Source organism: Lepidochelys olivacea (assembly GCF_965140295.1).
Source record: "Lepidochelys olivacea isolate rLepOli2 genome assembly, chromosome: 14".
Taxonomy (NCBI): Eukaryota; Metazoa; Chordata; order Testudines; family Cheloniidae; genus Lepidochelys; species Lepidochelys olivacea.
The window spans coordinates 42,324,199-42,337,670 of NC_140424.1; the positions used below are offsets into that span (position 1 = coordinate 42,324,199).

The 13,472-nt window shown below is 52.5% G+C and overlaps 1 protein-coding gene across 1 annotated transcript; it reads right to left on the bottom strand.

Moving 5' to 3' along the window:
- Positions 1 to 10,795: 10,795 nt before the first annotated feature.
- LOC311530189 (E3 ubiquitin-protein ligase TRIM15-like) lies at positions 10,796 to 11,713 on the bottom strand. The gene has a single exon (XM_084646667.1). The coding sequence runs from the start codon at positions 11,580 to 11,582 to the stop codon at positions 11,049 to 11,051; it is 534 nt and encodes a 177-aa protein (XP_084502793.1). The 5' UTR covers positions 11,583 to 11,713; the 3' UTR covers positions 10,796 to 11,048.
- Between the last annotated feature and the right edge of the window lie 1,759 nt (positions 11,714 to 13,472).

Consider the following 13,472-nt stretch of genomic DNA (forward strand, 5'->3'; position numbering starts at 1 on the left):
TGGCACCATCGTCTCCAGGGATGGGACTGATGCTTCCGTCGGTGCTGGAGCTGTCATCGTCTCCGGGGGCGACAGTGGCATCTCCATCTCCGAGGACAGGGCTGATGTGTCCGTCTCCAGAGGCAGAGTCATCGTCTCCAGGGATGGAGCTGATGCGTCCGTCGGTGCTGGCGCTGTCATCATCTCCGGGGGTGACGGTGATGGTGACATTGTCTTCAGTGGCACTGGAAGCATCATTGTCTTCAGGTTGGAGCATGGCAGCGTCTGCATCTCCAGGTATGATTGTACCATCCCCAGGAGCTGTAGGGTCCCCATGGGAGGTGGTCTCCCTGGGCTTAGCAGTGGGGTCCCCGAGGTCGGTGGTCCCATCAGCCGTAGCGCCATCCCCAAAGCTCACTGCCCCGTTCACACCATGAGGAAGGCTGTCTCTCCCAGCATGGACGTACCTCCCCAATCTACCAGCTGCGTCCATGGTCCTGTGAGTCAGACCTTGCTCAGCAGCGATGGGACTGCAGTGGAACAATAACAAAACGCAGAAGAAGTCAGGTCATGGTGGGAAACATTCTTGTACCATATCCCAGCCTTGGGCACTGGTTAGTCCTGCCAGCGTTGGGGTTGGCCTCAGCTCGAGAGCTGGTTGGAAACATAAAAAGAAAAGGAGGACTTGTGGCACCTTAGAGACTCACCAATTTATTTGAGTATGAGCTTTCGTGAGCTACAGCTGTGCTCACGAAAGCTCATACTCAAATAAATTGGTGAGTCTCTAAGGTGCCAAAAGTCCTCCTTTTCTTTTTGCGAATACAGACTAACACGGCTGTTACTCTGAAACCTGTCTTAGGAAACATACCCACTTTTCAGCACAAATTCAAATACCAAAATATTACAGTTTTGGGGCCAAAATCTTTCAGTTTTCAGAAGTTTGGTATTTTTGGTGAAAAATCTGAACTCTGCAGAAAAAAAGACACTTTTGGCCAAAAAATCTATTCATTTAATCGAAAACTCCGTTTTCAAAACTTTGCCTCAGCGGAGCACTAATAATTGCTAAAAGACTCGAGCTACAAAAATGGAAATCCACAAAGCAACCAGCAGTTACAAATCGGAGCATAGACATCTTGAGCTTAACCACCACGGAAAGAACTGTAACAGAAACACCCAAGAAAAGTCTCAAACCATTCATATTGTATTGAATCAACCGTTTCAAATACAGTGAAAGTTAGGCAGCAAACAGTTAACACATTAGGAGAAGTTTAGGTAAAGTTTGTTTGCGTTTGTTTACACATGTATCTATAAAAAATGTAACAAAAGTTAAAACTCAATTTTCTATTTAAAAAACAGTTCAGCTGGAAAATTTGTGACCAGGAATTGAATTAACATGCGCCTAACTTCTAGGGTTAGGAAACAAATAAAAATAAAAAATGACTTTCATTGCCATTTTGATGTCTTGAATTTGTCCCTGAAAAAGTTTCAACATGGACCAGTTTTTCCTTTGAGTACATTATTAAATGGTTTCAGAATAGGCCATTTTTCAGCTGATCACCGGTTTTAAAAGGGCTCTTACGGATAGCTGATGACTGATGCTGTTTTCTTTCAAATTTTTCGAGAAAACGTTTTTGGTTTTTAAAAAAAAAGAAGAATTTTGTCCTAGTGAAAAACAAAGTGTCGAAGATTTTGTGCGAAAAATTTTGTTTACAAAAGGAGCACTCTTTAGATCACAAAAAGATCTTTTTAAATGAAATATTTCGACTGGTCCTACTCATTTCAAACCACCAATAATGAAGAGTTGTAGGAACGTATGAAGGGCAAAATGCCTGTGTCATACAGAACTCTGCATAGAGCTGTGTAGCTCTTTCTCGCTGATTCAGCCTGGTATCAGACCAGGGGCATTCTATTATTTATCAATTCATTACCTCCCAGCAGGAATATAACAAGGAAAAATAAATAAAAGCAAGGAACAGACAATTCCAGTACATGGGAGGAGATTTATGTTATTTAAATTAGCAATAATGGTGAATCCCAGAAAAGGGGAAAGTTTCGCCCCATAACAGTGTGTCTTAAGAGCAGATGCACATACACAGACACAGAGAGAAAGAGTTGGATTATATACTCCGATTTTTAATTTTAAATAATAAGGAAGTGCCCAGACACTACAGTGATACATAGATAGATAGAGAGATAGAGAGATGGGGTGGATGGGGATAGATAGATAGATAGATAGATAGATAGATAGATAGATAGATAGATAGATAGATAGATAGATAGATAGATGGATGGATGGATGGTGTATGGGGATGGATAGATGGGGTGTGGGGGGATAGCTACCTAGCTAGCTAGTTAGATAGATAGATGGATGGGGTGTATGGGGATAGATAGATGGGGCGTGGGGATAGATAGATAGATAGATAGATAGATAGATAGATAGATAGATAGATAGATAGAAAGGGGGTATATGGGGATAGATAGATGGGGCGTGGGGGGTAGATAGATAGATAGATAGATAGAAAGGGGGTGTATGGGGATAGATAGATGGGGTACAGGGGGTAGATAGATAGATAGATAGATAGATAGATAGATAGATAGATAGATAGATAGATAGATAGATAGATAGATAGATAGATGGTGTATGGGGATAGATAGATGGCGTGTGGGGGGGTAGCTACCTAGCTAGCTAGTTAGATAGATAGATGGATGGTGTATGGGGATAGATAGATGGGGTGTGGGGGGGTAGCTACCTAGCTAGCTAGTTAGATAGATAGATGGATGGGGTGTATGGGGATAGATAGATAGATAGATAGATAGATAGATAGATAGATAGATAGATAGATAGAAAGGGGGTATATGGGGATAGATAGATGGGGCTTGGGGGGTTGATAGATAGATAGATAGATAGATAGATAGATAGATAGATAGATAGATAGATAGATAGATAGATAGAAAGGGGGTGTATGGGGATAGATAGATAGATAGATAGATAGATAGATAGATAGATAGATAGATAGATAGATAGATAGATAGATAGATAGATAGATAGATAGATAGATGGGGTGTGGGGGGATAGCTACCTAGCTAGCTAGTTAGATAGATAGATAGATGGGGTGTATGGGGATAGATAGATGGGGCGTGGGGGGTAGATAGATAGATAGATAGATAGATAGATAGATAGATAGATAGATAGATAGATAGATAGATAGATAGAAAGAAAGGGGGTGTATGGGGATAGATAGATAGATAGATAGATAGATAGATAGATAGATAGATAGATAGATAGATAGATAGATAGATAGATAGATAGATAGATAGATAGATAGATAGAATCTAAGTGGAATGAAAAGATGGAAAGCTAGCTAACTAGCTTGATTAAATCAGGATCCAGGGGGAATGGACAGACAGACACAAGTATATTAGGATCCAGGGGGAGGTGGGGTTAGACAGACAGACAGACAGACCAGAGTATATTAGGATCTAGGGGGACAGACAACCAGACAAAGTATATTCAGATCCAGGGGAGATCAGACAGACAACAGTATATTTGGATCCAGGGTGATTAGACAGACAGACAGGAGTCTAGCAGGGCCTAGAGGACTTGGACAGACAAATGGATAGGAACAGAAGGGGGAAACATAGAGGGGGGATACATAGATGGAGGGACAGTGACAGATAACATTAAGATCTGGCGATAGATACTTTCCGTTTCCCTCTGGCGTTCAGTCCAGCGGAGCTGGGGAAGTAGGGCAGTCTCTGGGCTGTGTCACTAGGAGCTAGTCGATTGTGCCTGCCTCGTTACTATTTAAATCAAACTTGCTCGTCAGGGGGACGTTAAACCAATTATCTCCGGGATCCTGCTTTTTGTCCCAATGTCCCTGTCAAGGACGGAAGAAATAACCCTCTCCCTTTTGGAGCGAATGATATTGGGGATGGGGCCAGCTGAAGTGACAGCCAGCCCTGGGGGCTGTCGGTACCTGGCAAGGAGAGGGAGTAGGTTGTAGGGGTGGGGGCTCTATCCCTGTTCTGAAATGGGAGTGGGGTCTACTGGTTATAGCTCGGGAGCTGTGGATGGCTGGATGGAGGGACTGAGCTATGGTCGATGGATGGAGGGAACTAGGGATGGATGGACTGATAGAGGGATGGATGGATAGAGGGAGGAGCTATGGGTAGATGGATGGAGGGAGCTATGGATAAAGGGAGCTGTGGCGTGGATAGATAGACAGAGGGCGCTCTGGCTGGATGGCTGGAGCTGTGATTCATGGCAGATTCAATGGTGTTGCCCCAGACAGAGCAAGAGCAGAATCCGCCTGTCTACACAAACCCTGACGAATGGCATCCCCCCGACAGCCCTGCAGGGGAGCAATTTGACACCCTTCTCCCCCTTCACAGGTGGGGAAAGCAAGAGCGGCTGCCCCAGACCCGGCTGGATCCCTGGCCTCTGCACACCAATGGGCAGCTTTCTATTGAGTTCCCTGGGCTCTGGGTCAGGGCCAGTCCTTCCAGACACTTAGCACAGGGGACTCAGTGTCTCTCGAAGGTGCAGGACCATCAGGAGAATTGGACTGTGCGGCTTGCTGTACTTTTTGCCTGCTGCTGACTCCTGGAGAGAGAACGACTTGACTAAAGATTTTATAGGATGGAGGGAAATTTGGCCACGCCACACAGGTGTGTCCCTGCTAAAAATTGATACACTGGGGTAGTTACACATAAACCAACCAGGTGATGCTGGAAGGCGAGCAAAATGTCCCGAACGAAGCAAACAAATTAAAATGCCGTTTCCCTCCCTGATGGGGTGGAAACCTGCCTGAGACATGAAGGCAGAATAAGCTGGTGCTTGTCTGGTGGCTCTTTATAGTTTCAGGTTTGAATCGATGCTTTTTCTGTCATCTCATTGCAGAAATGCAGCTGTCTCTGGGGTGTGGTGCTGCTTAACAGCCGCACTACACAGCGATCACTCGCCCACTGCCAAGAGGCAGCCACCTCTGGGGTAGGACGCAGCTGCTTTTGAACAGCTGCACTCCACAGAGATCGCTCAGCCAGCGCTGAGATGCGGCCACCTCTGGTGTGGGACAGCAATTTAGCAGCTGCACAGCGATGCTGCTCAGGCTCATCTGACAGTCATTGAAATGCAGCCACCTCTGGGGGCAGGGCAGCTGGGTAACAGCCGGACAGCAACACTGCAGAGGAATCCCTCACTGGACCCTGAGATGCAGCCACTTCTGGGGTGGGGCACAGCACTTAATTCATCGCTGCGCAGCAAAAGTATGGCTAATCCAGCCACTTCTGGCGTGAGCTGCAAGTTTACCAGCTGCACCGCAATGCTGCTCTCGTCCTGTCGGTGCTGAGAACTTGCAGCTCATGTCACACAGGTCACCCAACCTTCCTGCAGCAGCTAGTTTCCAAATTGGAGCTGGCGCCCTCTAGAGGAGAAAAGCCCCATCTCTCATTCCCCACCCCCGCTAAGCTCTCTGGGCCCTGTGATATGGGGCTAGATCAGAGTTCGCACCCTCGCAAGGCTGAAGACCCTGTATCCCATTCCCTACCCTCCTGAGCCAGCCAATACCCATCTGGGGCAGGAGCAGACCCGGTGCCCCCTGGAAGGGAAAGCCCCATATCCCATTCCCTACCCAACAAAGTCCATCATCACGCTGTTATCCAGGATATTTGTGGTTGCCATTGGCATTAATCTTCCTGTAGCAGTAAAAATTAAATAAACCCACGCTGCAGCTGCCCTGACTAATCCCTTAATTGCCAATTACCATCATCACCAAGGCTCTTATTAACAAAGGCGGCCTCCCCTTCCCTCCGCGGCAATTGCTTCCTCCTCTCAGCTAAGCACTACCAGGCCTGTTTGAAGCTTGGATGGGAGACCCAGGGGTTTACAGTGTGTCGGGCCTGGGGAGTCATGTTCATTTCAGAGCAGCTCCCCAGTTGCTGTGAGCCCCTCCTAAGGTCCCTCCCACCCCTGATATTCGGTGATATTCTATTCTGTGGTGGCAGGACTCACAGACTTTAAGGCCAGACGAGACCATCGTGATCATCCAGTCGAACCTCCGGCCCATCCCAGGCCACAGAATCGCGCCCAGCTACTCCTGTGATAGACCCCTAACCTCTGGCTGAGTTACTGGTCCTTGAATCATGATTTAAAGACCTCAAAGTACAGAGAACCCACCGCTGACACTGGTTTAAACTTGCAAGTGACCTGTGCTCCATGCTGTAGAGGGAGACAGGAAAAAAACCCCAACAACCATGGTCTCTGCCAATCTGACGTGGGGAAAATTCCTTCCTGAGCCCAAATGGGGTGAACAGTTAGTCCCTGAGCACGTGGGCGAGACCCACCAGCCAGACGCCCGGGAAAGAATTCTCTGTAGTAACTCAGAGCCTTCCCCAGCTAGCATCCCATCACCGGCCATTGGGGGATATTTGCGGCTAGCAGACACAGATCGGCTACATGCACGGGGATGGTCATTGCTTGGCTGCTGCTTTTAACCATAGGTCGGGGGGTGCACAGTTCTGTGCCCCCACTGATTGGAGGCCCCCCCTTTGCCCATGCCCCTACCATAGGTGCTGGAATTAGGGGTGAGGCTGCACCCCTGGCTTGAAGTGGTTTCCATCACTTCCAGGGTTTGCAGTTTGGTTCAGTGGTGCTCAGCACCCCGCACTGTACAAATTGTTCCTGCCCCCCCCCCCCCGCTTTTAGCTCGGGTGTCCTGGCCAAATACTGGCTCTGATGGATACAGGAGTAAATGCTGGGTGGCTGTAACCCACATGTGAGAGCGTCTCCCCCTGGTGGTGGTCCCCGCAACTACAAGATTGCTTTTGAAAGTCCTCTAGGGCAGCGAAGAAAATTGTTGATGCCCGTGACCCACAGAGCTGGGGATGAGGGGTTTGGGGTGTGGGAGGGGCTCAGGGCTGGGGCAGAGGTTTGGGGTGTGGGAGTGAGGGCTGTGGGGTAGGGCTTGGAATGAGGTTTTCAGTGTGTGGGAGGGGGCTCTGGGCTGGGGCAGGTTGTTGTGTTGCAGGAGGGGGCCAGGGCTCTGGGCTGGGGGTGAAGACTCTGGCGTGGGGCCAGGGATGAGGGGTTTGGGGTGCAGAAAGGGGCTCTGGATTTGGCGGGGGCTCAGGGCTGGGACAGGGGATTGGGGTTAGGGCACAGGCTTACCTTGGGCGGCTCCGGGTCAGTGGCACAGCGGGAGTGCTAAGGCAGGCTTCCCAGCCAATGGGAGTGCAGCGCCGGTGCTCAGGGTGAGGGCAGCGCGTGGAGACCTGTGGTCCCTCCGCCTAGGAGACGGACCTGCTGCTGGCTGCTTCCGGGGCGCAGAGTGGTGTCAGAACAGCTAGGGACTAGCCTGCCTTAGCCAGACAGCACCACCAATGGGACTTTTAATGGCCCGTTCTGCAGTGCTGACCAGAGCCACCGCGACCCAGTGCCTTACATTCCACAATCCAGTACTGGCTCAAGACCCGCACTTTGAAAACCACTGCTCTAGGGGACATCTGCATCTTTAGGTGCCTAAATAGCTTTGGAAATCCAGCCCTTATTATATTCTTGTCACTCAAGCAATAGGGGATTGTGCTAAAGGTCAGAGGTTCGAATCCTGCTGGTGAACGTACTGCATGTGTGCAGACATGGTCCCAAGTGCCTTAACATAGTGCCGTCGTGTCCTACTCCAGAAGCAGCTGCACTTCGTTACCAAGACTACATGCCATGCTGCTGTGTGGCTGTTATCCAGCTGCCACACCCCAGAGGTGGCTGCATCTCAGTGCTGGGTAAGTGATCCCCATGCAGCATTGCTGTACGGCTGTTGTCCACCTGCCCCATTCCAGAGGTGGTGACATATCAGGGCTGGCTGACTGTGCTGTTACCCCAGAGGTGGCTGCATTTCAGCCCTGCCTGAGCGATCCCTCAGCAGCCTCGCTGTGCGGCTCTTACCCAGCTACGTCACCCCCTGAGGTGGCTGCATTTCATTGCCAGGACAGCAGTCTCTGTGCAGCTGTTACCCAGTTGCCCCACCCCAGAGGCTGCTGCATCTCAGCGCTGGGCGAGCAATCTCTGTGTGGCTGGCATCCAGTTGCAGCCACCTCTGGGCTGGGGCATCTGAGCACTGGGCAAATGAGTCCTGTAAAGCTGTACCCAGTCCACCCCAGTCTGGGTCAGGGCCTTTTTTGGCAACAAGCTGTAATACAGGAAAGCCGCGATTTCCTTGCCACGGGCTCTTCCCCTTTCCCGGGGCTCACTGAGCCCAGATCAAGCTGTCTTTGTTATTAATGGACTTTGCAGTATGGAATAACCATTCCCAGCTCCCTGCCGCCACGCAGCAAAGGGGCCCAGACCCTGTCCATCCATGAGGGGTTAAATTCCCTGCCATACGCCCTAGAGGGCATTACCACCTCCTAATACTGGTACCGGCAGAATTTCCATTGACGTCCCAGCCCCAGGCCAATCGAAGCACTTTGCTTAGTGCTGCCACCTGCAGGACGGAATGGGAAATGCACGCAGCTGTTTGCCATAAGCTCTATACTGAAAGAGCTGAGGTGGGGCTTCCCGCTGAATGCAAGTGTCTTTGGGAAATGAAAGCTGGGAGACAGAATTCCCGGGTTCTGCTCTAGGCTCTGGAAGGGGAGTGGGGTCTCCAGCTTACAGCAGGGTGAGGAGGGGCTAGGAGTCAGGACTCCTGGGGTCTCTTCCCACAGCTGGGTGCGGAGAGTTCTCTCACAGTGCTGGGACTCAGGATCCCTGAACTCCAATCCCAGCTTTGCCACCGACTCCCTCTGTGACCATGGGCAAGTCACTGGATCTCTCCGCGACTCAGTTTCCCCACCTAAAAATGGTGGTGATAATCCATCATTTGTCTATTTACACTTGAGTAGTTTGGAGAAGGGCCTGTCTCTCCCTGTGTGTCTGGGCAGCGCCTGGCCCAACGGGGCCCTGATCTCAGCTGGGCCAGGGGCTGTCTCTCCCTGTGTGTCTGGGCAGCGTCCGGCCCAACGGGGCCCTGATCTCAGCTGGGCCAGGGGCTGTCTCTCCCTGTGTGTCTGGGCAGCGCCCGGCCCAACGGGGCCCTGATCTCAGCTGGGCCAGGGGCTGTCTCTCCCTGTGTGTCTGGGCAGCGCCCGGCCCAACGGGGCCTTGATCTCCGATAGGTCATATAGGTGCTATGGTAACATAAACAGTAATAATAACGAGGCGATCAATTACTACAGCGACAGGCATCGAGATGGAAGAACTAGGATATCTCTAGGGGTTTGTTGACACAGATTTCTGCAGCAGTCCCGCTGCAGTGCTTAGCGAAGATCTACCTACGCCGCTGGGAGGGCTTCTCCCGCCTCCTCGCTGAGAGGCACCTCTCCCTGAGAGAAGCCCTCCCCTCGACACGGCGCTGTCTACACCAGGGGTTAGGTCTATATAAGGGTTGAGTTTGGTCACAGTAGAAGCAAGGGGAGGTTCGGAAGGGGAAACAGCGGGCGGAAAGGAGCTCATATAAAAAAAAACAGCCCCTGCCCCCTGACGCCTAGACTTCAATTGCGTTAGCCAGGAGGGGTCTCTTGGGGGTCGTCTTCCCCCCAAGTTCTCCCAGCGTTTAACAGCCCAGCCAGCTGGGACCCTCCCTTGTGGGGGGAGGACGCCGTGTGTGTCTCTGTCCCCCTTGCGGCTGTCTTTCTTCCCGGCTGGTCCCTCTCGCTTGGAGCCATGTGCGGGTTACACGCAGACCGACCAACAGCCAAACCAATTTTTCTCAGGTGGGCAGCGTTTGTCAGCTTCTGGTGGCCGCCTGCCCCACTTCCCAGCCCTAGAGAAGGGGATGTCATGGGTGGCGCATGACCCTCCTGTTTGGGGAGGGTAGCCCCCGGCCCCGCCCCTTCTGCCCGAGACCCAGCCGGAGCCCTGGGAGCCCCCCACTGCGGCCAGAGGAGCCCCTGCCCCAGCCGCCCAGAGCCCCAGCCTGCCGGACAGCCCCAGCCACCAGCCTCCCTGCCCCAGCTGGGCTGCTTGACCACCCCCAGCCCTGGAAGGCTGGGTCGCCCCAGCGCCGGGCAGCCCGAGGACTGGCCCCAGCCGCTCCGAGTCCCGGGCTACTGGCCGGCCCGCCCTAGCCCCAGCCCCAGCCCCTGGCTGCTTTGGGGAAGAGAAACAGCCCTGGCTGGGGCCACAGGGGAAGAGCAGGAAGCAGGAGGGGGGCTCGGGGTGGAGCGTGGGAAGGGCCACGCTTGGCTCTTTGGGGAGGCTCAGCAGCCCATGGCCTGCAATACCTGCTGCTCATGGGGGATGTCCAGGTTGCATCCACAGCTCCTGCTGTGTGAGCCGTCCAGGTGTCTCTCGGTGCTTATGAGGAGCAGTGTGACGCTGGCTTCCTGTAGATACCTTACATGGCACCTTTTGGCGAGCTAGGATAGAGAGAGCAGACCCATGGCGGCCCGGGAACTTGTACCCCCCTCTGGCCCTCTGCCACAGACGGGTCACAGATAGGGCTGGGGTTATGGGCTGTGTCCCTGTTACCGGGTGGGGTCAAGTATGGGGGATTTGTAACCCATTAGTTCCTTTTATTATCCATTTATTGTTGTGGGGTGTGATGTTATGATTTATACACTGTTACATATAATTAATGTATGCTAAGTAGATTTAAGTTGTAAGGTCACAGAAATATAAGTCTGATTAGGATTTAGGAGTGATAAGCATGCAGAAGTACATTACACAAGAATGAGGGGTCATCCAATGAAATTAACAGGCAGCAGCAGGGTCAAAACAAACAAAAGGAAGTATTTCGTCACACAACGCCCAGTTAACCTGTGGAACTCTTTGCCACAGGATGTTGTGAAGGCCAAGACTATAACAGGGTTCCAATAAGAATTTTATGGAGGTCCATCAATGCCTATTAGCCAGAATGGGCAGGAATACAAAACCATGCTCTGAAGTGTCCGTAGCCCATTGCCCAACAACCAGACTGGGTTTACAGTCTGTATCCCCCTCGCCTAGCAACCTGACTGGTGGGGCCAGGTGTATGGGATGCATCCCTGTTACCTAGCACTCAGGCCGTGGTCCTGGCAGGGTGGGTTTTCTGTCTCCCTCAGGGGCACAGAGTGATGCGGGTGCTGGGGGCCCAGAGCCAGAAGAAGGGGAAGAGCATCTCGGTGAAGGAGGCCATGAAAGTGAACAGTGGGGTCAGGTTCTCAGCGTCGTAGAATGCCACCCGCCCCCCTTCATAGTCCAGACAAACCTGGATCCTGTGGGGCCTTTGGCTCGGGGCTGGTGACCATCGGAACAGGGGACAGAGCACGTACCGTCCCAGCTCCACAGCCCACACCCCGTGCTGGGGCTGCAGCTCCGTGGGGTCCCTCCTGCTCACGGACTCCCTCGCCACCCCCACCGCCCAGCCATCCTCACCCCCCACCTCCACGCGGTGCTGGCCGGAGGAGAAGCCCTCAGAGCCCAGGATGCAGGGGGCCGGGAAGAATCTGCGGTGGTTGCTGGGCGGGCAGCCCCAGCTGTTCCCATGCCACACGCTGTGCCGGTCTGGGGACACCACCAGGCCAGGGTGACCAGAGGCGGCATCCAGGGTCAGGATCTCTGCAGGGGCAGGGGAGAATTGAAGTAAGTCCATACACAACACAACAGCCCCCTTTGCTTTCAGAGCCAGTCTATATACAGAACAACAGTCCCCTTCCCTTCAGACCCAGTCCATATACAGCATAACAGCCCCCTCCTCCTTCAGAGCTAGTCCACGGACAGCACAAGGGCTCCTTCCCCTTCATAGCCAATCGGTTGACAGCACAACATCCCCCTTCCCCTTCAGAGCCCGTCCCTATCCAGTAGAACAGTCCTGATGCCATTCAGAATCAGTCCACACCCTAGGAAGTGGCCAGAACTGGAATTCCTGTTGCACGAGAAATTCCAAAATTAAAAAAGAAAATTATTTCCAAATCAAAACAAAAACTAGTGTTCTGAAATTCCCCACAGAATGGGGGATTCCCAAACGCTGCTTTGAACAAGCCAAAGTGACATTGCGGCTCCACTAATTAGGTGGGTGGCCCTTCATTCTCTCGTGTGCGGCTTTCCAGGTGTGCACCTTAGAGGAAAACTATCCACGGACCACCTGAATGGAGCTTGCGGACCGCTGGTGGTCCACAGAACACAGTTGAGAACTTCTGGCATAAATAAATAGTTATTGGGCCAGAAAGAGAGAGACTGACTCTGTAGCTCTGGCTGTAGTACCGATAAGCAGTAGTAGGTTATTGCCTTCTATGAGGACCAGCCACTAGAGGGGGACATGAGATGGTGTTGCATCAGCAAAGTGCAGGGGAACCCCAAGGGAAGCCCAGGAGATGGGGAAAGAGAACTTACCAGCAGCGTATCCAGCCTTCTCCCTTCGCTGATGGTGAAGGCCTCCTGGCTGAAGCTCTCATCTTTCAGAATCTGCAGGTGCCTTTGAAATTGGCCCTATCAACAACGGCGAAAGGATGGCTTGTGGTGGAGGGGTAAGCTGGGAGTAGGAAATCAGGGTTTGGCTCACGGAGAGAGGATTCAGGACTCCTCTGGGAGGGGAGTGGGGTCTAGTGGGTTAGAGCAGTGGGGACTGGGAGTCAGGACTCCTGGGTTCTACCCCCACACTCCCCTCCCTGCCATTCATGGAGGCCTCTCCCCTCCCAGCCCCACTGCTCCAAGTGCCCTGTGTTCGAGCCCGTTACCTTGTACTCCTGGGCGGCCTCCTCGAGGGGAGCCACCCTGTGAGCCCTGTGCTCCCTCGATCTGTCACACACCACGCGGATCAGGGCCTGATCCTCCTCGCAGTACAGCTTGAGCCTCTCCTTGTGCCTCTGGCACATGCTGCCCTCTGCCCCCCACCTCAGCTTCCTGGCTTTCTCCACCACCTTCCCCAACTGGGGGTTTGGGTGCCAATGCCTCTCCTGGAATCTCTTCCCGCACTTGGGACAGGAGACGTTTTCTTCCAGTCCTTTCCAGACCTGGGTGATGCAGGCCTGGCAGAAATTGTGCCCGCAGGTCAGGAGTACGGGGTCTTGGAAGGAATCCAAGCAGATGGGACAGGCCAGGTCATCTGGGGGTTGGACTAGATCAGGGGGTTGGACTAGATGACCTTCTGGGGTCCCTTCCAACCCTGATATTCTATGATCTTCCAGAGCTTCCACGGGGTGAACAACTGCCATGGCGCACAAGAGAAACAGAAACTTGCAAGAGGGCTGAGCTCCTTCAGGCCCAGCCACTTCCTGGAATCTTGCAGGTGCAGTTACGTCTGCAAATCAGCCTGTTTAGATTAATAAAGATAAACCAAGAGCGGCAGTGCGGGGTGAGGGGGTGTCCAGGACTCCTGGGTTCTAACCCCAGCTCTGGGAGGGGTGTGAGGTCTAGTGGCCAGCGCACCTGGGCTGGGCATCAGGACTCCTGGGTTCAACCCCTGGCTCTGGGAGGGGAGTGGTTAGAGCAGTGGTTCTCAACCCGAGGCCCAGTGAGCACACAGCTGCAGCCCAGCTCTGTG

Excerpts from the sequence above, each read along its gene's own strand:
- LOC311530189 (XM_084646667.1), bottom strand. The coding sequence starts at position 11,582 with ATGGACTTACTTCAATTCTCCCCTGCCCCTGCAGAGATCCTGACCCTG.